Source organism: Heloderma suspectum, chromosome Z (assembly GCF_057233095.1).
Source record: "Heloderma suspectum isolate Gila_16-S chromosome Z, 16-S_ref, whole genome shotgun sequence".
Classification (NCBI taxonomy): Eukaryota; Metazoa; Chordata; class Lepidosauria; order Squamata; family Helodermatidae; genus Heloderma; species Heloderma suspectum.
In genome coordinates this window covers 3,184,585-3,212,294 of record NC_139476.1, presented here as the reverse complement: position 1 = coordinate 3,212,294, position 27,710 = coordinate 3,184,585, and the positions used below count along the sequence as shown (strand labels likewise).

General features: G+C 45.5%; 1 protein-coding gene across 1 annotated transcript in view; it reads right to left on the bottom strand.

Annotated features, from left to right (window-relative positions):
- Window positions 1–27,710, bottom strand: part of PTPRS (protein tyrosine phosphatase receptor type S) — a 276,893-nt gene that overhangs the window by 124,594 nt on the left and 124,589 nt on the right. Inside the window, exon 6 of the mRNA XM_084826131.1 lies at window positions 15,222–15,332. Coding sequence (XP_084682257.1) covers window positions 15,222–15,332 — 111 coding nt within the window. The remainder of the gene's footprint in view (window positions 1–15,221; window positions 15,333–27,710) is intronic.

The following is a 27,710-nucleotide window of genomic DNA, read 5'->3' as shown; positions in this document are numbered from 1 at the left end:
CAGTGGTAGAACACTTGCTATGGATGGAAAATGTCCAAAGTTCAATCCCAGCATCTCCAGGAAGGACTTGGAAAAAAACCCTTTTGAAACCCTGGAGAGATGCTGCCAATCAGTGTTGAAAATACTGAGCTAGATGGAGAGATGGTGTGACTCTGAATAAGGGAGCTTCCTATGTTCCTGGGTCATCTAAAGGTTTCTGACTCATTCCAGTTCTGCAGCTTGGGTGATCTAAATGATCCACCTGGTGAGACTGAGAAACGTGAGCAAAGGAAGTGTGTGCGTGTGTGCAAGTGTGTATACATTTGTGGGTGTGTGGGTATCTCAGCATCTTCTGGAAATATCTCTCTTTTGCGCATATCGCTTTCTCCAATGGTAAACCACCCAAGTTCAATTACACGAGGTGTTTCAAAAATGCTTTTGAAAAAATGGGTCCACGAGGAAACAGCGCTGGCCATGTTTGAAATGATATGGAAAGACCTTGGAGAACAAAACAGGGCGGGGTGAGGGGGGAAGCCATGCGGACAGGAAATGGGACAAAAAGAATTAGCTTTTCAAAAATGTGTGTGGAGGGAGTTGGATACATAGTTTATGAGTAGGGTCGGGAGCAAAGAAAAAAGCAGGAGGGAAGAGGGACATGGAAGAGGGCTTAGGAGGAGGAGAGATGTTCAACTGGTGTTAAAATGGCAAATACATGGCAGAAAGGAATGCAAACATCAGGGTTGTCGTTGAAACAGAACAAGACAGCAAATCTGAGTCTAGCATTTGGGGGGGGGGAGAGGAAGGGAAACAGGGGGAGAAAGGAAGGAAAGAAAGAGCAAATCAGAATTAAATAAAATTGCTAAACAATTGTTGGAATGGGACCATTGCTGTGAATCGAAGTCTGAAGGGAACTCTAATTTCTATTCTCAGGTTAGCAGGGGGTGGGGGGAGGAGGAGGGTGTATTCATAACACAGAACTGCAGTGATGGAGGAAAAGAATGGGCAGCTATTTACACCTGGTGTGCAGCAATCCAAGACTCCTTCCTCCCTGAATGATCCTGTAACTGAACGGGAGGAAGCTCAGGAGAGCACATTTGGGCGAGAGACACGAATGCAAAAACCAAGGACAAGTGAGTTTTTGGGAAATATTCGGAGTGAAGGTGGCATCAAAAGATTAAAAAATGGAAAGAATCCCATTTCAATGCTCTGTCTTGAGGTGGAGATCCTATGGATAAAGTTTATTTCCAATAGACGCTTATCCAGTCTTAACATGGAAGTCTTCCCATGCAAGGCCATTTTAGAACTTCCATAGATGGTTTGTTCAAGGTGACTTGAACACTTCAGGCCCAGTTCAGATGTCAAAACTAAACCAAAGTTTAGCACTATGTGAATGAGCCTCATGAATGGAAAATATGGGAAACATCTGCTTCCTGGTTTTAAACTAACCATGGTTTACTGTTATGTCTGAAAAGGGATAAACTCTGCTTTGTTTAAACTATGTTTTATTGAAACAAGTGAGGATCAAACTGTGGTTTGTGAACCGTGCTTGTCTCAACAAGCCATAGTTGAAACTAACCAGAGTTCCCAGTTCAGAACATGAAACTCTGGTTAGTTTAAAGCACAAAGTGGGTACTTTTAATCTCCTCGTTGAAGCCATGATGGAGGAGGACAGGTTTAGCATTAGGTCTGAACTGAGCCTATGAAAGTCTTTCTCCTAACACTGAAAGTTTATCTACCTCTCTGAGGCTTAAACCTGTTGCTTCCTGTCCTATCTTGGGGTGGGGGGATAGGATAAGGGCTCCCCAATGTCTATTTGAGATTATTTTAAACATCTGAAGAATGCCAGCACATTTAATGTACTTTCTCTTTAGCTATATACATCCATTCCCTTCTGAATTTCTTCGCACATTTTGTCTCCTAAATAAGGAGCGGTCAAATGGCTTAGCAATAAACCCTGACCTCTAGGAGGGGTTAGGGAGTATGACAAAAACATCTGGAGTATGTTTTTGGATAGCTCCTTTAGAGTTCTGGCTGAAACCCAGAATGGATTCATGGCCCCACTGACACTGGAGTCACCATCCTCCACTGTTTCCCAACCTAATAGCCTCCAGACGTTTTGGATCTTGACTTCCATCAGTTGCAGCCAGCATGGCCAATGGTAAGGGGTGCTGGGAACTGTAGCACCAAACATCTGGAGGGCACCAGGTTGGGAAAGGCTGCATAAGATGTTAGCAGGAATTGGGGAGAACAGGCACGGGGTGGAAGCCATTGTATTTCCCTTGTAACATCGAAATGCATACAGTAATGGTTGGTGTCTCCCATTTTGGTGGGGCTGTGCATCCATTCTGGGTTTCAGTCAGAATCAACCAGAACACCAAAGGAGCTCTCCAAGGTGTGGAACCCTATCCACAAAATCTATTCAGCACCCTGGATAGCTCCGTCAGAGTTGTGGCTGGTTCTGGCTGAAACCCAGAATGGATTCACAGCCCCACCGAAATCGGAGAAACCAACCTCCACTTCGTTCACTTGGCATATGGACCGTAGCTCAGTGGTGAAGCCCCCGCTTTTCAGGCAGAAGGTCCCTGGTTCAATCCCTGCCAGCTCAAAGGATCAGAAAAGCAGGTGATGGGAAAGCCAGACTCTGTCTGGAGAACCACCGCCATCTTGTTTTGTTTATTAACTTGCGTTTGATGAAAGCCAGAAGGGTCCACGTGGGTCACAGGGAAGGATTGAGAAGGGCGCAAGCATTTTACAGACCTGGTTGTAGAAGAACGGAGAATCCAGGTTTGGTGGGCAGTTGCGACGGAACATTCTGCCCCTTGGATCGCAATCCCAGAATGCAGCTGGAAAAAAAATTCTGAGGGCTGATCGATTCAATTCCTCCCTCTGCTGATTTTGCTTTATAATAATGATCTTTTCCCAGATTAGCCCATGAAAAAGGAAGAATTTGCTGGGGGTCAGTGAGGTGTATTGGGGGGTGAGAATGCAGGGGGGGTGGGATACGAACACAGTCGCTTCAAACCTCTTGGATGCGAACTCGGTCGCTTCAAACCCCGATTCACATGGAAAAACAAGTCAAAATTAGGAAGGAGGTTACAGGGCAGGACTGCGGGGTGAGGAAAAACGAATTAAACGTGAAATAAAAGCCACACGATAAAGAGAACTTAATTTAGTTATATAAAAGAAAGAAAGGGGGGAAATGATTAATTTTTGTTTTGTTTTTTTAAACAAATAAATAAACACCACACAACTTAAATCGATAAATAAAGTGAAGAGACTGGTTGAAAGCACCAAAGAAAACCAAATGGTGTTAAACATTTTGACACCCGGCAAGCCGCTGCTCCGAATGAGGTGAGAAGGCGGACATTATTACTGGCATTTTGGCAAGACAGGAGTATATTCTGTCTTACTTCAAAATGAGGAAGGGGTGGGGAGGGAAGGGGGCCCAAAATAATGTGCAGCCTTAATATATTTGTAGTGAAGATTAGATTACACCTGTCCTTCCTGCCCCAAACAGGTTGCGTGTGTATCTCTCTCCCCACCTTTTTGGTTCTACCATAAGTTACAAGTGGGTGGATTTAGGCTTGTTTATTTTTCTCTCTCCTCCACGTCTGTCCTTCCAATGGACAACCGTCTCCTCCTCCGTCCCTTCTTTCCTTCCTCAATTTAGCAAAGTCTGAAGGAGTTCCTTTAACAAATCAAGACAATTATCCCACCCCCTCCCTTGCTCTTCAGTTCAAGCGATGTATTGGTTTGAAAAGGATGGCTGAGCTGGCTATCTACTTTTTCTTTTGGTGTATGCGTTCCATTTTTGAATTTATTTGGTGTGATGGGACAAACAGAATCGTTTAAAAGCCCAATTAGATCCTGAATGGTGCTTGCACCGACCCTGTAATATTAGACGCAGGGTAGTGCTGGTGATGTGAGAAGCTGGTTTTTACATTAACGTGACAAGGTGTAATCTAAAATTTTCCCCCCTGAAACAAAGAGAACAGCAATGCAAAAAAAGGCATATAAGACATAAGCAGGCAGAGGTTTTCAAAGTCACATACAGCACAGTGTTCCTGCCCAGCGCCCTTTTAATAATTTTGTCATACCCAGTCGTACTTCCCTGAAACTCTTGAGAAATCCTTCGGCAGAATCAGTGCTAATTTCACTGGATTTGTTAAATATATTTATTTTATTTTTTAACGGAATTTCAGAGTAGAGGACTGTTCAGAACAGCAGAGGGCATCCACTTACCCCTGGAACAATTCTCTCTCTCTTTCTCTCTCTCAGTGCAAGGATGCAGATGATAAAAGATTTTAGAAATGATACTGCTTAAAGACTCTCTCTCTCCCCCCGAGTTCCAGGGCTCAGTGCAGAAAAATATATAGAGAGAGGGGTATCTGGAAAGGACTGCTTGGCATGGCATTGTTTTCCCCTTTCTTTGCTTGCCTAATTCTAGAGACTTCCCAGCTGGTATCCCTCATGGTGAGGGACAGTTGAGATTTGAGAGCAAGTCCCTCAACATTTTCTCAAGCATTAATGCAGAAGCAGTGGCAGTTAGCAATATGTAAACAATCCCGTCCCCAACAAAAGAAACCCCTGCGAATCCAATGAGGGGGTTGGACTCGATGGCCTTGTAGGCCCCTTCCAACCCTACTATTCTATGATTCTACTATTCTATGATTCTTCTATGAAAAGCAGAAGGGCCTGAACAAAATGGAGGCTGCTGCAAAATGGTCTTTACAAGGAGCCTGACAACTCATGGATATTCCACCAGAACCTGGACTGGGTGGTAATTCTCCAAGGTTTTAGAATGCATTCATCCCTATGTAGGAATGTTCCTTCCACTTCGGAAGCAGCTTTCAAGCATCTCGCAATGTATTTCCCAGGTCAACGTGTGTGGAGTAAGCCCCAGCATGTTGCAAGGGATTCTGGCACATTCTAGAGCCCACACTCTGTTCATGAGGGGTGGTGTGGCTTGGTGGGCCTCCCTCGGCTCTCCCCGGTAGATGCACCAGTTGTAGGGGGAGACTGAACGTCAAGTGAGGCAAGCTTCAAAGTTGAGGACCCCTGAAGGGCTTCCGAAGGATCCCTTGGGTTTTGTTTTTTTTTTGTGTGGAACAGACTAAAAGAAACACTACTCTATGGCAATCCTGTCTATGGAGGAAAGCTTGGGGAGCAAAAACTTACCACCAAAATTTGTGTGGTTAGCTCAGGAGTGGGAAATGTTGAATCAGGGCTAGCATCAAGGGTAGGCATGGTTGGGCACCTGACAAGGGCCCACACCCCAGCAGGGGCCCACTGACAAGGGCCCCCTGGACTTGCTCCTCCTTGCTCCCTGGCTTTCGCCTGTCAAGCAAATAAGTGGTAGCCATGATGAGAGAGAGGATGGGGAGCAACTGCAGCTGCTGACAATGGCGGTGAGAAGACAGACTCACTGAGGGAGGGTGTCTTGCCCCAGGGGCCTCACAAACCCGGAGCCAGCGCTGCACTGAATTCTGCCCACCCCATATGGATTGTGCAGTCCAACAAAATGTAGATGCACCCTTCAATTTCTGCGCTCGCTGGTCAGCACTGTGTCTTAAACTCTGCTTTCTGGGACAAGGTAGTACGCAGGAGTCAAGGCCTCTATAAAACTGAGAGGGTGGGGGCGTAACAAGACGAAATCATAATACATTTTAAATCACATTTCATTAGCCTTTTAAGGGTGCAGCCCTATGCATGCTTAGACAGAGAAAGACCTACAACTTGCAGCATTCCCCAGCCAGCTATGCTGGCTGGGGAATGCTGTGAGTTGTAGGTCTTTTTTTTCCTGTGGAAAAAAATATGCATAGGATTCCACCCTTAATGTGTTGCCCAATTATCAAAGGGGGAGGGGTGTTGAGGGCTGACGGGGCCATTTACACCTCCCACCAAAGGAAGAAATACATCACCAAAGGAAAGAAAAGGAAAAATTAGGACACTGATGGGCACAAAATGTGCATATGCTAATTTATCTGGACAGATGCAATTTGGAAATAATTACTATAAATTAAACAGAAATACAATACATGGGGAAGACTGTGGCCAGAGGATCTGTGCAACTGCCTCTTCCATTTCCTGTCCAGCTGCTGCTACCTGTTCACGGGCAACTTCAAGGCCTCTGGTGCTCTCCCTTCTTATGGGTCTTTTATCTTTAAACTGGGCCTGGACCAGATGGCCTTTCAAATACAGGACAGTCTGTTCAAAGGGTGCCTTTGAATAGAGGGAAGTCCTCTGTAGGGTATGGCAAATGGCCACCCTAGGTGCCTCTGTTCCTTCTACTAGCTTGCGCCAAAGCATAGAGTTGAAGCTTCCATACCACAGCGGCTGTTGAAGACAAGAATGGCTGAATTACGTGCTTCCTCGTTTTTAGATTGCCCCAACTTTATGTCTTAATTTTGCTCTTACTCGAAACGGAGCTGTTTGTTTTCAATTGCTACCAATTTCTTGAAAGGTAAAACTCCCTCAGCCTCCTACGCTTGGCGAATCCCATTCTACCAAACTAGAAAATTCTGTCCTACTCTGTGTATGCTGGCCTGCCCGTGATGGATGGGTTGGATCCAGATTAGGGTTGCTGCATTTAGTTCCCACTGAAATCACTGGGCAAAAACCATCATTACATAAGTGGACTTCTGTCCACCTTTGCTCAAAATCTCTGGAGGATCCCCCAACTCACTGGGAAAAACTTTGAGAACATGACATGAACTGTTGCATTGGCGGGAACGTTAACTGGATACAACACGGTGATGCTTAATTCAAGTCATGACTCACTCACTCTATTGATTTCAACAGGGTCTAAGATCAACTAACAGTGTGATCCTATACATGTCTACTCAGAAGCAAGTCCCACTGATTTCAGTGAGGTTTACACCCAGGTAAGCACGTACAGGACTGTGGCCAAAGCCTGGATCCAACCCTATGTTTATTTCATTTCTATAGAACTTTTGAAGAAGGATCCGAGAGATTCTTGCTGCCTTGCTCTCCTGGCCTCCCTTGCAGATGGATTGAGAAGAGTTTTTGAAGACAACCCAAACACACTCACACACACACTCTCCCTCTACCCTCATTCTGCATTCTCAATTACATCATCTACCATCTACACTCAAAACACCCCAGGGATCAAATCCTCTCACAAAATGGACACTTCTGTGTTCCAAAGTCTGGCCACAATAGATTGGGAGCACAATAATGAATGGACCCGCTCCAGCGAGTGAATTAGGCCACAAGCTCTAAGGGGGAAGAATTATTTCCCAGTGCCGAATAAATACTTTTAGCAAAAATGCACAGTAGAATCTCCCTTTCCATTGCAGACTTCAGGTGGAAAGATGGCATTTTTGCAAGCTCCCCGTGTTTACAATAACAAACTGACAAGATTTCCCTGCATGTAGAAAACTAGCTGATGAGGGAGCCAGATACTCTCCTTGATATGTTCATTTTCTACATGCAGGACATCAGCAGCAGCAGCATCATCAGCATCATGAGGAACACTGAAAAATACAACTGAATCTGTAGTCTGAAATGGTGCATTTTGCTGAATGCATAGCTGAATTTTAAGCTATCTGACAGACAGCCTGAGTTAGGGGGTGGACAAGCTCACCACACCCATTATCCCATCTCTCGCTGTGGCAATCAAATGCAAAACGCATGGGAGGTGGTGTTGTAGCCTCGCCACACGAAAGGAGAAATGGAGGTGAGGTTATCTTGCATTAGAAACAACCTTTTCCAGCATTTGCTAAAAGCTATTTGAGGTTCTAGGGTGATGACCAGGGATCCAAAAGGAGCCAGTCAATGGTTCTGTGAACAGCACACACTCTTGAACCTTACAAGTGAGGGGAAGTGTATGGGAAAGGATGGTGTGTGTGTGTGTGTGGTGTCTGAGCATGGAAATTTTTGCATCTTAAGAGAAAGACAGAGAAAGGAGAAAGGAGAAAGGAGAAAAGAGAGAGAAAGGGAAAGAAAGAAAGAAAGAAAGAAAGAAAGAAAGAGCAGGAGAGAGAGAGAGAGCGGGAGAGAGAAAATAACAAGACAAATAACTGTCAAAAGTTTGCACTGGATTTCTCAAATAAATAAATAAATAAAAACCAATCACACAGCTTTAATACCTGTACGACAGGAGCATTGCCCACTAGTTTTACTTCACTACCATTTCCCCCCTAATTAAGGGAATGGGCATATATGAAAAGAGAGGGAGGAGGAGTACAATGGGCAGGAGAGATTTAGGATCGCCAGAAACTGTGAGGAAAAGGGCCGGGCCGTTTTCGCCTGGCAACGAAACCATAAAACATTTGGGATGCAAAGTCATAATATCGAACTGAAGCTGCCTGGCGTGGGTGGGGTTGGGAGAAGGTTGTGGTGAGTGGAGCCTTAAAAACAAAGCAAAACGAGATGCTAACGTCTAATTTTAAAAGAAGACGATGAAGAAGCTGGCTGAGAGAAGCGTGGGCGTGACGGCTGCATTTCAGGAAAATGCCAGAAAACCCCAAAACCCTCGGAAAGAAGCTGCACAAGAAAACGGGTAGTGGAATCTGAAAACCACCACCTTGGAGAATGTGTTCAGGAGCGTACCCTGTGCGATAAGATAGTTGCCTCTCTTTATCTTGAAACTACTGTTCTGTTTGGATATCACAGAGGTAGCAGATCCACCAGAGTTTTACTGGCCTGGCCAATTCACAGAACAGGAGGATGTTAATCCAGAAAAGGTGGGGGGGGGGAGTTTGTGAATTTCGTGCTTTCGACATTTGCTTGTTTTCTACAAGATAAAACTTCAGTCAAACAAATAAATTTTTAAGGAAAGGAGAATCCTGGGCTCGCCGACAGAAGCTTTGTTCTTACACTGATTTCTTAAAAGCTGCTTCCCCTCTAAAAAGGAAGGAAAAGCACTCCGCATATGCTCAGCGGGTAACATTTTCGAAACACAAAAAAGAAAGAAGAAAAACTTTGGCTCCTGGGATTGTACTTTGGGTGAATTCAGGAAGTAGTCTCTGGTTTATGTACTTTCCCCGCTCCCTGGGAAGAAGTTAATGGCTGAAAATGGAAGTCAACAGCCTCTTTAAATCCACTCACGAAACATGTACCACAAGGTTCTTCCATTCATTTGATGCCATCAACTGTGGTCATCTCCCTTTTTGGCCTAGGTATGGCTCACCATCTCTTCTTGAATCAATGCCATTAAAGCCTTCTCATTTACATATAGGTTATTAACTTACATGACACACTTAAAAACACCCTTCTGTAACTAGGATTGAGGCTGAACTATACGGCGGGAGCAGGGAAACTGTGAGGAAAAGTATTTCTAACAACACACAGACAATAATTTACAAACTGTCAACCATCAACACTCATCCTCAAGCTTTGATGGCCGCCATTTTGTTCTGCGTGGAATTCTACCTTCAGTAACTTGTGCCTTTGTTTGTTTATGTTTATGGGACATAAGAGTCCCATAAGGTCTTCTTAAGACATTAAAAGGCAACAATTTAAGGGGTGGGGGTCTTTTTGGTCTTTTTAAATGCCGTAATCTCTACTTTGATATACTCATAAACAGGATATGTAAAGAGCGTTTATAAAAGGAATAATAAATATTGATTTATTTTAGGTAGTTATACCTGGCTTTTCCAAGATGATAAAATAGTTATGGATGAAAGCAAGAATGTCACAGCATTAGCAAATGTTTATTGGGAGCTGTATTCACGGAGGCAGTCATTTGAGATCAATTAATGTAGAATGCAAGAGCATAATATTTATTTTGTACATCATTTCAGTGTGTGCTGATGGTTGGTTAAATCCACTCTGGTGATGGCAAGTAGGGAACGAGGGTGTGGTAATTAATAAGGCAATTAATCCTTATTAAAGGGCCTGGCGGTTGTATAATTCTCTTTTTACCACTCCCTGAAATGGTCTGTAAACTTGAGATTTCTTTTGATGTGAGTTTTCCTAAGCCTGATGAGTGCCCCGCTTTCTAAACCTCCCTCACCCAGCCCAGGAAGCAATTCCTCAGACAGAGATTAGAACTGTGCAATTCCATTACTTTGGGTTGGACGTTATTTAAGTTATCAAAGAGTTGGGGAGGGGGTAGATTTGGAGGGGGGGGGGAGTAGGGAAGCAGGAACACTGGCTTTTTTCCACAATGCATTTGGCATAAATTACAGCACAGCATAACCAATCGAAACCAACGAACCAAAAACAAAAAGAGAGAGAAAAAAACGAAAAGCAAAAAATTAAAATTGGAAACGTAAAAAGGAATAAATTGGGAAAAAAACACTAAAAACTAAAAAACGGAAGTTATTTGAAAATTATATGTATATAGATATAGATATATACACGCACACACACACAATTTGAGAAACAAAAAAGCAAAAAATAAACAAAAACATAAACAAACAAAAAAATAACTGAAAAGGACCAGCATGCAAAGATTGTCATTAACATTCTTCTATCATGCAGCAGGCCCAAATGTCCATACGGCAAGGTAACCATGACGACAGAAAGGTGCACATAACGCAGCAACGTTACCAACGGATGCAGAGAGAGCCCACAATGCAACTCAACTCATCTCCGACGAGACCCGGGAACGAGCGGGTCTCGCTCGTCGTCTTTTATCTAGATATTTCTTGCTTTCTTTCTCTCTCTCTCTTTTTTTTAAATTTATATATTTGTCATTTTTTTTTTAAAAAAAAGATATAGATATATAGATATATATTTCTCTCTTAAGAAATGTAAAAATGTGGGTAAAGAAAGTAAAAAAGAAAAAAAACCACACCAACCTTCTCGTAGCTCTGAGGGATGTTAAGGGGGTTTGATGCAGAACACAATGACATGAGGAGAAGAGAGAAAATAGGGGAAACACAGAGAGAGTAAAAAAAGGCCTTCAAGGCTGGCAACAGCAAATTGATTGCTTTCTCTTTTTTCCGTCTTTAACTTAAAAAAAAAAGTTTTAAAAAATATCAGAATATCCCTTTTTCTTTGAGTCCCGTTTCTTTCCTGTCCATCAGGGCTACCGAGAAGCGGATACAGGCAAGGGCTTGGATCCTGGGGGCAGTTGCCTTATCTAATAAGGTGTCAGCACTGCCAAATTAGTAGGAGGCACTGCCCCTGCCTCCGAACTCAGGAGTCCCTTGGGATCCCCTTTCGGCAGCCCCGCGGTCCACCCCTCGTCCAACATCAAAACCTGTCGAGCCCCCTGTGGCTCAGAGAAAGAAAGATTAAAATGTACAACATTGCACCCCAAACAAATGGAACCGTTTCCCCTACCAGCCACCACGGCTTCCTCACCGTCGTTTAGGCTTGCCGGCGGTTCTTCGAAATACGTTTCCAGGATTGGCCTCAGCAGGTACAACAAAACCCCGAGACCGCTTCAAGGCATGTCCTCAAGGGGACTTGGGCAGGAGTCAGGATAGACAGAGCCAGCGCGATCCAGTTCCTGCGACACACCCGCTATGCTAGCTCCTGCTGTACATCCACATCTTGCAGTAGAACAGGTTGAGGTGGGGTGGGGGGGCTAGTATAGCCTCCCCCCCCAAGGGGAGAAGGGTCACTCAAAATCTAGCCCAACTGAACCGGATTTCAGGAAGCTGTTTTTTTTTTTTTTAATGGCATTTTCCATACTCCTGGCTTAGCATGGAAGAGCCAAATTTGTACTAGGAGCTAGTACCCGTGTGGACATGCCTTAAAACACCATCTTCCAACCATGGCCAACTCCCTCCCTCACTCAAAAACAAGGAGGGGGGGAAACCCCAGACTCTCTCCTTATGCTATATATATATATATATATATATATATATTAAAAAACACACAAGGGGGAAAAAAAACTACAAATCCTACCCCACCCATGAAATTCTTTTGAGAGTCAAGCATGTTATGGGAGAAACAATTCAACCCCCCCTACAAGCATGGTTAAGACTCTTTGGGAATAGTAACAACAACAACAAAAGGAAATAACAATTCACAGAACCATAATCCTCATTGCACATGGCCCCCCACCCCACCTTTCACATTAAGCCCATTTCCCCATCCCCTTTTGGGGATATGAAACAAGGGAAACAAGAAGTGATTAAAAACCGCCCAGTGAGCCTCCATTCATTGTGCTCACCATGTGTTCCCAGCCCAGCAGAAATATTAGATACCAGCCGCATCTAGAACAGAGGCCCCCGCTTTGAAGTCTCTGACTACACAGATGTGCATTCTTGAAGCAGGGGTTGAAATGTAACAGAGAGTTGGAAGAAGCATCTTGAACCGTTATATATTTGACGTTGGTTATTTGAGTCTGGAACAGCCTGACTAAAAAACACAACTTCTTCTCTGGGAGGGGGACAGAATGATTCACACTTGCTGTTCGTGCTCTAATTCACGTAATGCTTGTATTCTGCCACTAAGTGCTGCTACTGCACAGCGCTGAGTTAACACCATTCCAAGCATTAATTTTCACAGGAAAAAGAAGAAGAGAGATTTGTCTAGATTTTAGGAAAACCTCTTCCGCTACTGTTCTCTATAGCTGAGCAGGCCAAACCATTCCAGTTTTGGGGGAAGAGAATAAACATAATTTACACAAAAAAGTAACCACACAGGACAAACCGGAAAAGAACTTCCCAGGAGAAAGGAACAGTTCCGAGGTTCCAAACTGTGGCCGGCTAAAATTCTCACTCACGTTAAGACCCAGGAAAGAGAACAAGCCTGCAAGAGTCTTGGATGATATGCACTCTACCTTAAAACCCCAGGGATTTTTATCCATTGGACAGAAATAATGGCAAAGATTTCTTCTGGCACAACACCAGACCTTAAGATTGCTGACCCAGAAGTCCAGTCAGAATGAATAATAGAAGCAATATACATTTTTATTTCATTTTTGCCATATGTTCAAAACCACGAAAAGGCACAAAAATAACTTCTGTAATAATTTAGCATGGATGTAACAATCTACTCTTTTTTTTTTTTAATAGCCTCATTGGATGTGTTCCCCAAACAGGACAGAAAGGTGATATTTATTTCTAGCAGACTGGTATGACTTCTGGTCCCTTGAGTTGAATGAAGTGCGCCAGCCACATACTGGTACATGCCAGGGATGCCAACAACCCCATGGCTGTAGGCAGTGAAAATAAGATGTTTATCCAACATCTGGCAGGCTGCCAAACAGCTGGTGGAGTATATTCAGCTTAGCAAGTCATTAGTTATGCAGAACTTTTTTTGGGGTGGTAAGCTATTGAAACTGGAAGACGTCCCCTTCCCCTCCTCTTTTTATTGAGGAGGCACATTCTGACATACACTCAAAAATTATTAGCCTGGTCCTTTACAGGCACGAACACAAAGCCAGTGACCTGCTGTTTGGCGATCAAGAACACCGAGAGGTTCTTTGGCCTTTGGACGGAAACTCCCAATTAAAGGGGTGTGAGTGAATTATTAAACTTGCCGGGAAAAAATGCAAAGGATTTCAACCCTTCCTTTGCCCTCCACCTTTCTCCAGTTCCTTTCCTGGTTGCCACTTCTGAATATTTTGAAGGGGGAAAACTGCAATTTGTAGACACCTGCACCTTTCATATCTGAGGTGACAGGCACCCATTTTTTTGCTTGGGCATATAAAACATGATCACTACAAGCAACCCTTAGATAGGCCTTGCATTGACCATACTCAACAGCGCAAATCTTCCTGGGTGAATGCTCTTGCTCTAACCCTTGGCGTTCAACAGCCTGATAAGTTAGGGGCTGCTAGGATGATGGTGGTTAACAGGTTCAAAGTTGGCCCTCTAGTCTTTTCATGACCAATGGGTTTCTCCTGGGATCTTTCTGGCAGAAAACAAAATAAAATCAACACCCACAGTGAATTATTAAGCATTGCAGAGGCATGGGGTGTAGCTTGAACTGATGTAGCGGTATTGGCACATCACATTTCCATTCTCCTATGATGTACTTACCCTACACTGCTTTGGGGGAGTTTCAACATGGAGCTACAAAGCTCTCCCAGGACTCAGTTAAACTATTGGAACTATGATGTGCCTGTGATCGATGGCTGCCCTATCAGCTTTGGTGTGGCCTACAGTGTCCTTTTGTAAATGGGACTGGGCAGTGGAGGGGTTAGGAGAATGAATTTCCATTTGGCATTTTAAAGCCCTAGACACCTCCTCCTTGGAAGAGAGATTGTGTGGGGACACCCCCTCCAATTTTACCCAACTCAGGGCTTATTTTCTAAGGGCGTGCTGCAGTTAGGAACATTCCCCACCCCCTTAAAATGCCCGATTTGCCTTTGGCTGAAGGACCGTACAACTCTCATTAAATATGTCTTTACTAGAGAAAAGCTGGGGGGAAGAATGCACTCCTGGTCTTTGGGGAAGAAAATGAGGGCCAGGTCATGAACTGAATGAGGGACCACATCACTGGAAATATGTGGGTGCCACTCCCAAACCCAGCTGGTGATGTCCTTTTGCCTGGGAAAGGGTTCCAGAGACTCTTCCACAGTGCAAACATAAACCAGTTTTTCAGAAACTGGCTTAAGTCACTGGGGCTGTTCCCCCTCCGCCCCCCGAGAAATGTTCGCATGGTGAAGATTCACAGAACCAAAGTGGGAATTCTGTTGCATCCAAAGTCCCCCTTTGCTGAACTACAGTCCCCAAAGTTCCAAGGGCAGGGATCCAGGGACATCCAAGTAGTCTAAAGATGGCACTGCAGACATGACTTTCATTTATTGCCACTCCCATGCCCGTTGGGGAGGGAAATCAGCTCAGTTATTCAGAATTAAAGGGCAAAGAGGTTCAGTGGGGCACCTTTGGGTTTGAGGGGGCATTAGGCATTGTGCCCGCTAACAGGGGATCCTCCTGTGTTGGTTGCCCATGAGCCCAGGAAGGTTTACCTGGCGGTGGTGGAAAAGGGGCACGTGTCAGTACTGGGTCCTGACAGGGCATCAGTAGTTAAGCATGCTGGGTAATGGCACCCACCCTGGGGCATCTGTTCCTTGGATATCCCTCAGCCCAACTTATTAGATGGCCTTCTTTCCTTTGGTGCATATCTTCTCACACCATTGGGTTATGCCAACCTCTGGCCATGCTCTGGATCCCTTCCTTTTCATTTCCTTCCAAGATGGAGTTATTTCAAGCCCAAATCTCTTGGGTCTTGGAAAAATGACAACAAAACCATAATGCACCAGGGAGGCAACAGAGAGCCCATCAAGGGTACATGTATATATGTGTGTGCGTGTGTGTGTGCATAGGGTGGTCGTATTTGCTGCTCTTGCAAGCCATGGCGTTCCCTACCTCTCACATATAGGTTAGCGGGTGAAGAGTAGCGCACTCCAGCGCTGTTGCTGGCCACACACTCATACTTCCCCTGGTCGGTCTCTTCGCTGCTTTCGATCTGAAGGCCACCTAGAATGGGAGGAGATAAGAAGAAGAAAAAGAAGGAAGGAGGAGATGCCAAGAAATATGTTAATGCAGTGATTGGGGCATGGAGCAGAGGGCAAGCAAAGGGGAAGAATGACTCTAAATTCAGCTTTCCTCAACCTGGAGGCCCTCCAGATATGTTGGACTACAATGCCCATGCTGGGTGGGGATGATGGGAGCTGTAGTCCAAAATGCCTGGAGTGCTGCAGGTTGGAGTAGGCTGGTTTAATTCCTTGGGCCCAGATTTGCCTCCAACTCTTCCCCCTTCTCCCTCCATCACAACGTGTTCCTTTCTAGCATCGATTTGGGTGCTCAGCTCCCTCGTCACAAAGGGACACAGAGTGCAATCCCCAAAGCATGTTGACTCATAAGTAAGTCCTACTGCATTCATTGGTATTTCCTCACTAGTAAGGCTGCATAGGATTGCAGCCTCCATGTGTCCCTCTTCACACAGCAACTGGATACAGGTAAGAACTAGAAAGCACTTGCAGACATCAGCCTGGTTTTCACGTAACCCTAAGACACTATGGAATAGAGGGGGATTGACTCCTGGAGATTTGAGACAGCAAACCGTCATCAAAGTAACTGCAATTGGCCCCAGTTGGGGCACAACTATGTTTCCTTCCATGGCCGCACCAGAGGTGGAGTGGGGATTGGGGAATGCTTGTGCACATCTCACTAAGCTACAGTTTAACTTCTAGGAAAATGCATACCAGTATATTAATAGGCAACCTGCAGCTTCAAAAACCTAAAATGGTCTTTCCTCGCCCACAAGATCCCACCATCTTCAAAATTCTACTTGCAAAATTTAGGGGCCGCAAAGAACCTGACCTGTCATTCTGGATTAAATATGTGACATGCAGCCATCTTTAGCTTTTGCTGCCTCAAATCTCCTGGAGCTAAAACCCTTCTAACCCTTAGGCCTGGACTTCAGTGTATACTTCTTGTCCCAGTGGACTGCAGAAGCAAGAATGGGGTCCCCAGTCTGTCAGTCACCCACACCCCATCTCTAGACTGAATTTCCCCCTGGTGAAGGCCAGCCAAAACTAGTCCTTTCACTCACGCCAGATGCACTTTGTCAATGTTCTGTAGCTAACCTTGACAGTTTCTGACACCACAGAAGCTCAGCCAACGGCTGGAAAAAGCTCTCAGGCAAGTGACAGCGTGAAACTCATACACATATCTACCCAACAAATATTAATATAATACCAAAACTGTTTTCTTTTTTGAAGTAGAGAGATGAAGGCTAACATTTTGGCAAATGTCTAGGTATTCGATAGCTGCAGTTCTGCCAGCAGAGGGCTAGAAGACCTCAATAGGAGATATGAAAATGTATCTTTGATGTTAATGGAGTCTCCTTGAGACTTTAAGAAGTGAGCATCATCCTCTGGGTGTGCAGGCAAGGACTCTGTAATACAAGCACATGCTCTTGACCCATTTTTGCCACTCTGACAACATTACCCTAATCATTGGATTCTTGCCCTCCACACCTGATATTTTCTTTTTTCTTTTAACCAGCGTGGAAATGACACACTGAATGTCATTCTAGAACCACTTTAACAGCCCATGAGTTTGAGGCTGGTGGGGTTCCATCGTTTAGGCAATCAATTAATTAAAATGGCGGGGCTGCATTACTCAGCCAAATAATTAATTAGATTAACTCTGATGCTTTCAAAGCATACCCATGATTAGTTGGGCAACAGGTTGTTTCTGTCTGTCTGTCTGTCTGTCTGTCTGTCTATCTATCTATCTATCTATCTATCTATCTATCTATCTTGCAAGAACTTATAAAATCAAGCACCTTCTTAGAAGTGGTATTCCTGCTCCTTTTATTTTAAACAGGAGAGAATGCCTCTTGCAATACCATCTTAGAAGAGGCCTCCCTGCTCTTCTCTAAAATACGAAGGAATATCATACTGGAGGAGGCATCCCTTCTCCTCCCTTAAACAGGAGGAAATGCATCTTGCCATCACAGGTGAGGCTTCCCTGCTCCTCTCTTATTCAGGAGAGGATACCTCTTGCTATACTATCTCAGAAGAGGCATCTATATGTTTCTCTTAAATAGGAGAGAATACCTTTTGCAGTATGATCTTAGAAGAGTCATCCATTCTCCTCTCTTAAATAGCAGGGAGTAACTCTTGCAATACCATCTTGGAAAAGGCACCCCTGTTTCTCCCTTAATAGAACACACTAAGTTTTGCGATACTATCTTAAAAGAGGCATCCCAGCTCCTTTTTAAGTAGGAGGGGATACCCTCCCATGGTGCCTGCTGCCTGCAATGTTAAGCATGCAACATCTAAAAACAAAGATTAAAAAAATACTTTCACCCCTTCTGAACTGCTGATTTATCACCATGCAAATGCATATGGATTTAATCCATTCGTTTAATATGCTCAATCACTGAGCTTCCTTTAATCCAGTGACAGCCAGGTAGGCTGTTAGGTTCCTCAGGTAGGGCTTGTCAGATGGTGCAACACAGCCACAGAAGCGGCTGGGTCAAAGGAACCATAGGCTGCCTCATTTGCCCTGCAGTGTCAAACTGATGGTTGCCAGTGAAAGTTGCCAATGAAAATGGCAACTGTATGTCTAGCTCTTCCTTCCTCCCAATAACCTATGGCAGAACTTAAGACTCACAATATTCTCCAGCCCTCCTCTTGCCATCAGCAGACAGCAAACCAGAGGGAAACTCAGAACGTTGTGATATCTCAACCCCTAGAGGGGAACTAGACTTTGGTCAACAAGGATACCCCCTACACACACACACACACACACACACACACACACACACACACACAGCTTCTAGTCTGATGCCTCCAGAGCAAGAGGTTGTCCAGCCAACCTAGCCGCTTCTGCACGGCCGACAGAAGCTAGACTACCAACTCTAGGTCCATCGCTAGGGGGTCAGGATCATCTCTTCTGCCCCATGCATTTCCTCAGAGTTATTTCTGCTGTTCTTGACCCAGCCAAGTTAAGACATCTCAGCTGGACCCGTCAACAGGGACAGAATCTGTTTCAGACACCGTAGGATACTGGCAAGAATGGCAATGAACGAAAAAGGTTCTGGAACGCTGTGCTGTGCCAGGCCCAGGATCTAGCACTGCATCCTGCTCCCCACAATGGCCAACCAGATGCCTCCAGGAAACCCGCAAGCAGGATGTGAAGAAGTGGGGGCTGGTGGCTCCGATTTCGGTGGGGCTGTGTGACTCCATCCTAGGTTTCAGTCAGAACCACCCAGAACACTAAAGGGGCTATCCACAGTGCCGAACCCCATCACCAATATAGGCTCAGCACCTTGGATAGCTCTTTAGAGTTCTGGCTGGTTCTGACTGAAACCCAGAGTAGATTCACAGCCTCACCGAAATCAGAGCCACCAGCCTCCACTGATGTGATGGCAAGCACCCTCCCCCCTCCAACGTTCCTTCTCCCCTGCATTTTGCGATCCAAGGGAGAGTGGTCTTGTGACTGAAGGTTCCTCTTTGCCACTGTAACAGACCTTTGTAAGAAGAGTCCCTACTGGATCAGACCAAAGAAGGGTCAATCTAATTCAGCAACAAGTTTCAAAATGGTGGCCAATCAGAGCCTCTGAGAAGCCCACTGGCAGGGCGTGAGGGGAACAACCCTTGTCTGTTGTTTGGTCCCCAGCAACTGGCATCCAGAGCCACAGCAAATCTGCTTCTGAACCAGGAAGGAGGCGGTTGCTGCTTCCTATGCTGCCACAGCTGGCTGGAGGCCGGTATTGCAGCTACCAGCTCAGCAGAGCACAGGGGAAGAGCTCACAGGCCTCCCCTGGTCCTAAAGATCTGTCAACTCTGGCTTGCTTCCTCCTCAATCTGACCAGCCTTACACATGAATGATATTACACAAGCTTGAGAAGTTTCCTAACTGCCAAAAGCCTGGAGGAAGAGAGTGATCGTTATTGATTCTCTCAATGCTCAGAGTAAGCATGAAGTTCATCAACGGCTACTTGACATGAGACCTCCACTCTACTAGGTACGTGCGCACGTCCAGGCAAAACTTGAGTTTGTTGAAATCCCCCAAATTCTGCCTAGAAGCTTATTCCATCTTGTGTCCATATCAGATGGCAGACCTTCGTTTTCGCATGAAAATGTGTGCATATTTTGGGACATGTTTTCCCAAGTGTCCATATCAATGGTGTACATCTCTGAAGTATATGTATTCTTCTCGCAGAGTTAAATGTATGTTTGTGTGCATTTTCCCAAAGTATACCTTTTTTCATGCACATTTTCCAAATGTACACATGCTGTTGAACACATTTTGGGGAGTCTGTGAATCACACTGCAAACTCAGAAAGTGCACAGACTTCGAATGCAGATTGCGATCGAGTCCGCGTTCAGTCTAGAAAGTGCGAACTGGGTAAATCCCTGATCACAAATGAACTAAAACTAATGTCTCATACATCCCTACACTCTACCTATGAATTCCAGTTCTTGGGGAACTTGAACAGGAGGTTGCATTCGCCCTCATGTCCTGCCTGTGGGAACCCCAGGGGGCATCTTCTTGACTACTGCAGGAAAGATCCTGGACTAGACAGGCCTTCAGTCTGATTCAGCAAGGGCTCTTCTTACGAAGGTTTATTCTGAGAGCAAAATGGAGCCCCCACGTGCAGGGGTGGTTTTCCTCGGATTACTAAATGCCAAGGACAAGGAACATGCGAGGGCTGTTCCTTTTGTGCCCTTCTCATGGGTGTCCATTAGGGCATCTTGTAGGGCATTGTGGGAAAGAGGACACTGGACTAAATAGACCTTTGGTCTGATTTGGCAGCGCTTTTCTTACGCTCTTATGCTCTTTTCTTACTCTCTTTTCTTATGCTCTTATGGTTTTTTCTTATGCTCTTTTCTCACACTCTTATGCTCTTTTCTTACGCCCTAATGCTCTTTTCTTACGCTCTTTTCTTACACTCTTATGCTCTTTTCTTACGCTCTAATGCTCTTTTCTTACACATCGTCTTTTCTTATGCTCATATGCTCTTTTCTTACGCTCTTTTCTTACACTCTTAAGCTCTTTTCTTATGCTCTTTTCTTACGCTCTTACGCTCTTTTCTTATGCTCTTTTCTTATGCCCATGCCTTTTCTTATGCTCTTTTCTTACACTCTTATACTCATTTCTTACGCTCTTATGGCATTTACCAACCCTTTTTCTTTGTCTTCTTTTTTTCACCAGAAACATACAAATGTGGTTTCATTCAAATTTCCTGCTTTGCGAGTTCTGGACTGCAGTTTAAGGTCAAATCAAACCTCACCAGCTTCACTGAATGTGAAGAAGTTTATTATTTTGAGGGCGTGGGCAGAATAAACACACAGAGCACTGGAAATGTACTTCAGCCCTTTGTGACCCCAAAGAGCTTAGCTTTTGTACCCACATCATAAACTGCAAATGTGTAGGGGACTTGGGAAGTCTTCCTCCCACCTGGTCCCAAGCGGATGGTGGCCCAAGTCCATCCAGGAAGAAGAAGGGAGAATAAAGAAGAATTATACATGTATTGAAATTAAAGACAGAATTGAAGGAAGAAAATAACCGTGGGGTGGGGGAGAGAAAAGACACAGGAGATGGAACAAGAGGGAAATGTTGACAAATTTTCAGTTTAAAAATCACAGAACTACATGGAACAAGAACTGGTTATAATCAAGAGGTAAAACGCAGCATTTAGGAAGGGAGAAAGCGCGCGCATGTGTATGCATGTCTGTGTGAGGAGTTCTCTTACCTCGGATTGGAGTACCTTCTGTCAGGAAAACAAAAAGGAAAAGCAAAAACAAAAAAACACAAAAGAACAGGAGTGAAAAACAAGTGGAAAAAAAAACCTGGGAGATTTCAGGACTCGCCAATGGGAGAAAGGAACCCCAGAAAGAAGGAAGATTATTCCTGGCTGGAGGTGCTGTAACACTGCTTCTTCAGGACCTTATTTAAGCCAGGAAAAAGATGGGGGAACATGGTCCCCCCATGACCAGTATTCCTATTTACTCTGGCTGGTCAGGAAGCTGGACAAACAAGAGTCAGCATGGCATAGTGGTTAAAGTGTTGGACTGGGAGCTGGGAGATCTTGGTTCTAGTCCTCACTCAGCCATGGAGCTCACTGGGTGACTTTGGGCCAGTCCAACTCTCAGCATAACCTGCCTCACAGGGTTGTTGTGGGGATAAAATGGAGGAGAGGAGGATTATGTAAGCTGCCTTAGGTTCCTTGCAAGAGGAAAAAAGGTGGGATATAAATGTAATAAGAGTGAACCACGGATGCCATTAGCCAGTGCAGAAAGGATATGTTCCCGTATTCTGGAGTGAATGGGGAAGGAACATAGCTCAGTGGTAGAGTGCATGTTCACTCCCTGGCATCTCCAGAAAGGGCAAGGGAAAGCGCCTACACTGGAGATCCACTACCAGTCAGTGTAGACCAAAGGTGGGCAACACGTGGCCCGCGGGCCGCAAACAAACGGCCCTCAGAGGCCACCTGTGCGGCCCACTGCAAGTGCCTTTGACCCCTGCAACACAAGGCTCATGTGAAGGGAGTCTTCCCTGCACACCCTGTTCCCAGATTCTGCTGGGGAACCAGGCACATGGGGCCCAACTGCCCAGCAGAACTGAGAGTGTTGGCAAAGCGTGCGTGCAAGGAGAGCCTTCTTTCCCAATAAAACCGCTGTAATGGGGCAGGGAGGAGGGGAGCTAAAGAGCTCTTCAGCTTCATCACTGCAATGGGGCAGGGAGGCTGTCACTGGTTCCCATTCCAGCCATCTGCAGGAGGGTGGTGAGTGTGCGTGCCCCCAACACCACACCCACCCTTCTGGCCTGCACCTCTGGCGCAGACCACCCTGAGCAAGAGGCACGGAGGCTCTGACTCTGTACAAGGCAAGTTCCTATTTAAAGTCAGCCTTTATTTAGAACCATGAGGCATGAAATTGGACGTTATTTTTAGGGAAGGACAGTGTGTGTGCGAATGATGGGGGCTTGAGGATTTTGAGGGCAAAGAACTGCAGGATCCCTGGGGATCCTGCAAAGGAGTCCTCCCCATAGCCCACCAGGCAGCCTCGTGTGACACTACATCCATAACACCATGGGGAAAGGCCAGTTTTTTAAAGGCCCCTCGCAAGACCCGCTCCACTGGCCCCATCCCTCAGGGAGTCCACCTTCTCACTGGATTGTCACCAGGAGCTCTTGCTCCCCCACCTCTTTCTCATCCTTGCTACCACTTGCTTAGCAGGCAGAGAGCCAGGGAGCAAGGAGGCCATGGTGTCTCCTCCTCCTCCTCACTACCACCACTGTCTGGGCAGGAGCGAGAGGCAGGCAGGCTGCAATGAGGAAGAGGAGGGGTGACTCCAGCGGGCTCTGGCCAGAGGGGCCCTGCTGGGGTGTGAGCCCTCAGCACGTGCCCAACCATGCCTACCCTTCACACTGACCCTGGGAAAGGCCGTGGTTCAGCGGCAATCTTCGCTTTCTCCACTTGGAAGAGTCAGGTATAAGAAGCAGGTGATGGGAAGAATTCTTTTCTGTCTGAGACCTTGGAGAGCCCCTGCAAGGGGAGATAATCCTAGATGGCCAAACAGTCTGCCCTGATTTAAGGCAGCGTCTCACGTTCCCTTGCTAACCCAGAGCCTGTATATTGGCAGTGTTTTGCTCAATAACAGGAAGGCACTCTGCACATGCCCAGAGGTACGGTCAGTCCCTAGGATGGCACTGGCTGAAATTAGATCTGGCATTGTCCCTGCCACCCCTCCCACTGGAAATAGATGCAAAGCGGCCATCCTCAAGGTTGAGAGTAGCCCAGAAGGCATCTTCCTTGTAAAATTAATTAGGGTCAGGATCCTTTCCCCCATCGGCTTTCTAAGTTTGCTGCAATCTCAGTCCAGAAATGTACCTTATAGAGATCTCTAGGGTTTTACCCCAATCCTGAAAACAAACCAAGAGGCAGCACAACTGTACTTTTAAGATCCAGACTCTCTCTGAAGCACAAGAATGGTGTGGTTGTCGCCTTCTTTGTGGAATTTCCAAATATCGCTTTAATATGCCCCGGCTAAGTGACCTGCCAATTGTCACTTGGCGAAATTTGTGGCAGAGGAAGGGCTGCATTGTAGGACTCCTTCCACCTAGCCCTTTGCCTTCAACCTAAATACAAGCCCACCCTCTTTTTGTAGGTTTCAATTCCTTCCTTCCCCCTCCCCTCCGTTCTGCGTTAAGTGCACCGTTTTCAGGATGAAGGGGTAAAACAAACCCACCTAGTTATTATTCGTTATTAGTCATGGTCAGTTGGGTGGGAAGAGGGCAAATGTTATGTGGTTAAAGCTGGTTAAGGATCTAGTTAGACTTAGCTTCTAGTTAAAGGAAAGGTCACAAACGTCATCTAAAGAAAGGTGTTAGCGTCTAGTTAAGGTTGCTAGCTAGTTAAGGTTAATCAAAGCAGGGCTTAGTTAGCTTGTTGGAGGAGACAGTTTGAAAAGAAGAGGGGGAAAGGAAAAGAAAAGAAGGGGAGCGTTAATTTTGGCTGAGCCTCTGCAGAGATGCAACTGGGTGCTTTTAAAAGATAGCAAGAGACAGGAAGAGGGAGCAAGGAAGGGGAAGGAAAGAAGCAGAGGGTTATGGATTTATTCAGTGGAAATAGAACAGCCTCGAACACATCCTTCTGTCTCAAAGAAAAATCAGAGTGGAACAATAAAATCTGCCATCTGTGACTCAAACCAGGAGCATTTTGGAAAAGGATGAGCGGGAAGGGTGGGGGGATTGGTCTGCTGGGGCCTGGCTTGGTTGAAAGGTATCTTACTACATCTTGCAGGAAGAGGCCTGGCAATTCTTTCCAACAGGAGCTGATTCTCCAGAGCCTTAAGGGGCCATTTCGGGTGAGGGTTTAAGTAGCTGATTGGTAAACATGGCCCAGGACAGGAGCAGAGGCAAGAAGGGGCGCAGCCCCAAACTGCATTTTCAACCTCGTTGTTGCAAGCAATTTAATGCAACTCCATTGAAAGATCAGGGCTGATCATCTGGGGTTGCAAGGCAAGGGTGACTAATGGGACACACAGGAGGTCTAACTTTGGGGACAGGTGCCCGGGTTTAGTGCTTCCCATTTTTGCAGCCTGGGCAAAAAAAACCCCTTCCCAAATGCCTGGAACTTAAAGCCATCGCTAACTAGTAGCCTTGTGACAGGTGCTTGTGACGTGAGGTGGCAATGAATGGTAGCCTCTTTTAAAAGGCGGCTAGGTCTCCTCACTGAAACAGCATGGTGCAGTGGCTAGAGCAACCTTCCCTGACATGCTGCTGTCCAGATATTGTGGACTACAATTCCAATCAGCCCTAGCTAGCATAGAATCATAGAATAGTAGGGTTGGGAGGGGCCTACAAGGCCATCGAGTCCAACCCCCTGCTCAGTGCAGGAATCCAAGTCAGAGCATCCCTGACAGGTGGCTGTCCAGCCTCGTCTTGAATGCTTCCAGTGTGGGAGAGCCCACCACCTCTCTAGGTCTTGGGTTCCATTGTCGTATTGCTCTAACCATCAGGAAGCTTCCGATTTTGCCGCTCCTCCTTTTAAATTTTGCAGGCAGCATTTTATTTCCTATTATGGATATATATATATATAAACCCTGTTCTTTTTTTGAAATGATCAATCAATACATGCCTTGCGGCTGCATTCCAGGAATCCAACCTGGAAGTAACCAACGCCAAATGAGTGTGGCTAAGGGTACAATCCTATGCATGTTTAGACAGAAGAAAGTCCTACAGTTCCCAGCATCCCCCAGCCAGCTGGCTGGGGGATGCTGGGAGCTGTAGGACTTTTCTCTGTCTAAACATGCATAGGATTGCACTCTGATTTGGAGCTACCCAAACTGGGATGGCTAGGAGGAAAAGGAGGGTGAGGTGGGGAAGATTAGGTCTGTAGAACACAGATGGTAGATTTTTCCCCCCATGTTGAAGTTTCACATCTAAGAAGCTCTAGTCTTTGGATTTTTTGCAAGGTGAGGAGAGAGACCAGCAAAAAAGCTGACTTTAGTAAGGGTTTATACTTCCGCAAACATATCCGGTAATTCTGAAGGAGGAAGGGGGCTGATATTCCAAAGTTGGGGATGGCCCAATTCTCTAGGCTCAGTATTGACTCTATTCCGTGTTGCAGTAAAAAGAAATCCATCTTATTTCTTTTCCTCGTTTAGGAATGAAGGCAAATCAAACCCTTCCACCAATATTGGGGTGATGTGCAGAAACTGGCACACTCCAGGCTTCACAAAAGGCAAGTGAAAGGGGACAGTGGAGGCAAAGCACTCTGCACGTTCTCAGGGGCACGCTCTCCACCCCTCCCTGGTTATTGCTTCACACCTCCTTGGAATTAAAAACTGGATTCACGAAGGCGAATTTAATTCCAGGGAATTAAAGCCCTGGACAGAGACGGCAAAGGAGAACGCACAAAACAGCCAGGGAAGGAGAGTGAGCCGGAGAGATAAGCCTAGGCCTCGTCTCCATGGTAACAATGGGAAGACGGACCCCCGCCGGGCATCTGCTAGTGCGATTCTCCTGGGGAAGCATGTGGGGTGGTGGTCATTTTTTCGGTGTCACCCTCAAAACAACCAGCCAAGCGACCTCCCTGCGGAGCAGCTGGCTGATGTCAGAGCGACGTGGGCTCCAAAATAGGGCACATGTTGCAAAGCACTTGGAAAACGATGCAGGACGTGTGCTGGAGAACGCTGAACAGTGCTTTATTAGAATATGCTGCCCTTGCAACGGCAACTTCCCAAAGTGGGTGCAGCTCACAAATAAATACATCCCAAACAGGCATTTTAAATCAGGCTTCCTCATCCTGGGGCCTTCCTGATGTGTTGGACTACAACTCCCAGAATGCTAGGAGTTGTAGTCCTACACATCTGGAAGGCCCCAGGTTGAGGAAGGTTGATTTAAATCCATATCCAGCAGCTGTATCCCCCCATTTTTACTCTATAATAGGTACAGCCCCCTGATCCAGATGTTAGAAGCCCTCCTACCCATTCACCCCCCCACACACTAGGGTTTTGTTCAAGATCAGGGGCCCTGGCCTACTCTAGAGTCAAAATGAAAAAGAAAAGAAAAGATGTAGTTGTTAGATAAGAATTTAAAGTAAAGTCTGTTCTAGCCCTAAGGTTCATGAATAAGTCGCTGTTCCTTGGAATAGGTGGGCTCTTCCCCTGAAAAACCAACAAGGCAGGGAAGCGTTAGTGGGTCTGTGCAGGGCGTGGAAGGAGCCCATTTTCTCCAGATCCCTTGCTTTCCAAGGGATCCAGAGGGCATCCAGAGGTGTGCATCCAAGGCTGTGCAATAGAGATTAACTGGAACCCTATAGATTCCATCATTTCCCCCTCATTCCCTTGGCAGGGGCTCCAGCGTTTCCCTACCACCAAAAAAGCAAAAAGCAAAAAACAAAAACAGAGTGACAGGCTGAAGTTTAACAAGTGTACCCCTGCCCTGGGCAAAGCAACTTCTTATGTACCTACGTTCTCACCTAGCCACCATGTCCCATTGGTCCAAAGCCCTGGTACCTTAATCCCTATGTACTCCATCATGACCAACCGGCTGAGAAAACCTAGGAAACCGTGCATTGCTTTGTCCCACGCTCCACATTATTTGAAGATCATATACCCCATCCTTCAATAAAATGCCTAGGTCACATCTCTCCACTGCAAGCCAAATCTTACTTTCTAAAATTTCCAACACACATCTACAAGATGTGAAACTCCAAGCCCTGATTCAGTTCGTAGGGGGAAAATAAAAACAAGGTGCAGTACAGTTATTTTGGTGGTTGGGGAATTCCAGGAAAAATGCCTGTTTTTGTTTTAAATGGCTGAATCTATCCAATGAGAGGAAGTTTGCATATCAGTTTCCTTAGAATGGGCACAAGATTCGATAGGCTGATAATTGTTTTTGGAAGCTGCAATACTCCGTACGTTATGTTTGTTAAAACGGGCGGAATATCCCTACTGAAAAAGGCGTTAGTAAAAGAGACGAGCACATGCCTGTTGGGGAAAAAGCTGTTATGAAGGAATTAGTTTAAAGGGTAGGAGGAGGTAGGATAGGAAACATCTGGGAAGTAGCAGGTTTGGATTTATTTGCTGTTGATTTTTTTTTTTTAAGAATTGATTTATTTAAGTGGAAACCACACTTACCAAAGGTATCTGAGTGTAACAAAATTAAAGGGAACAGAAAAGAAAAAAAATAAGGGAGAGTGTTGTTATAAGCCAGTTACTTTATAAAAGAAAATTAAAACAAAATACACACACACACACACACACACAACACCACATACTTCAGAGACACAGGTTATTATATACAGACATTTAGATATTGATTCCCAAACTTGATAGCTGGGGAATTACACTCTTACCTCTGAAAAATGTTTACTTTGACAGCATG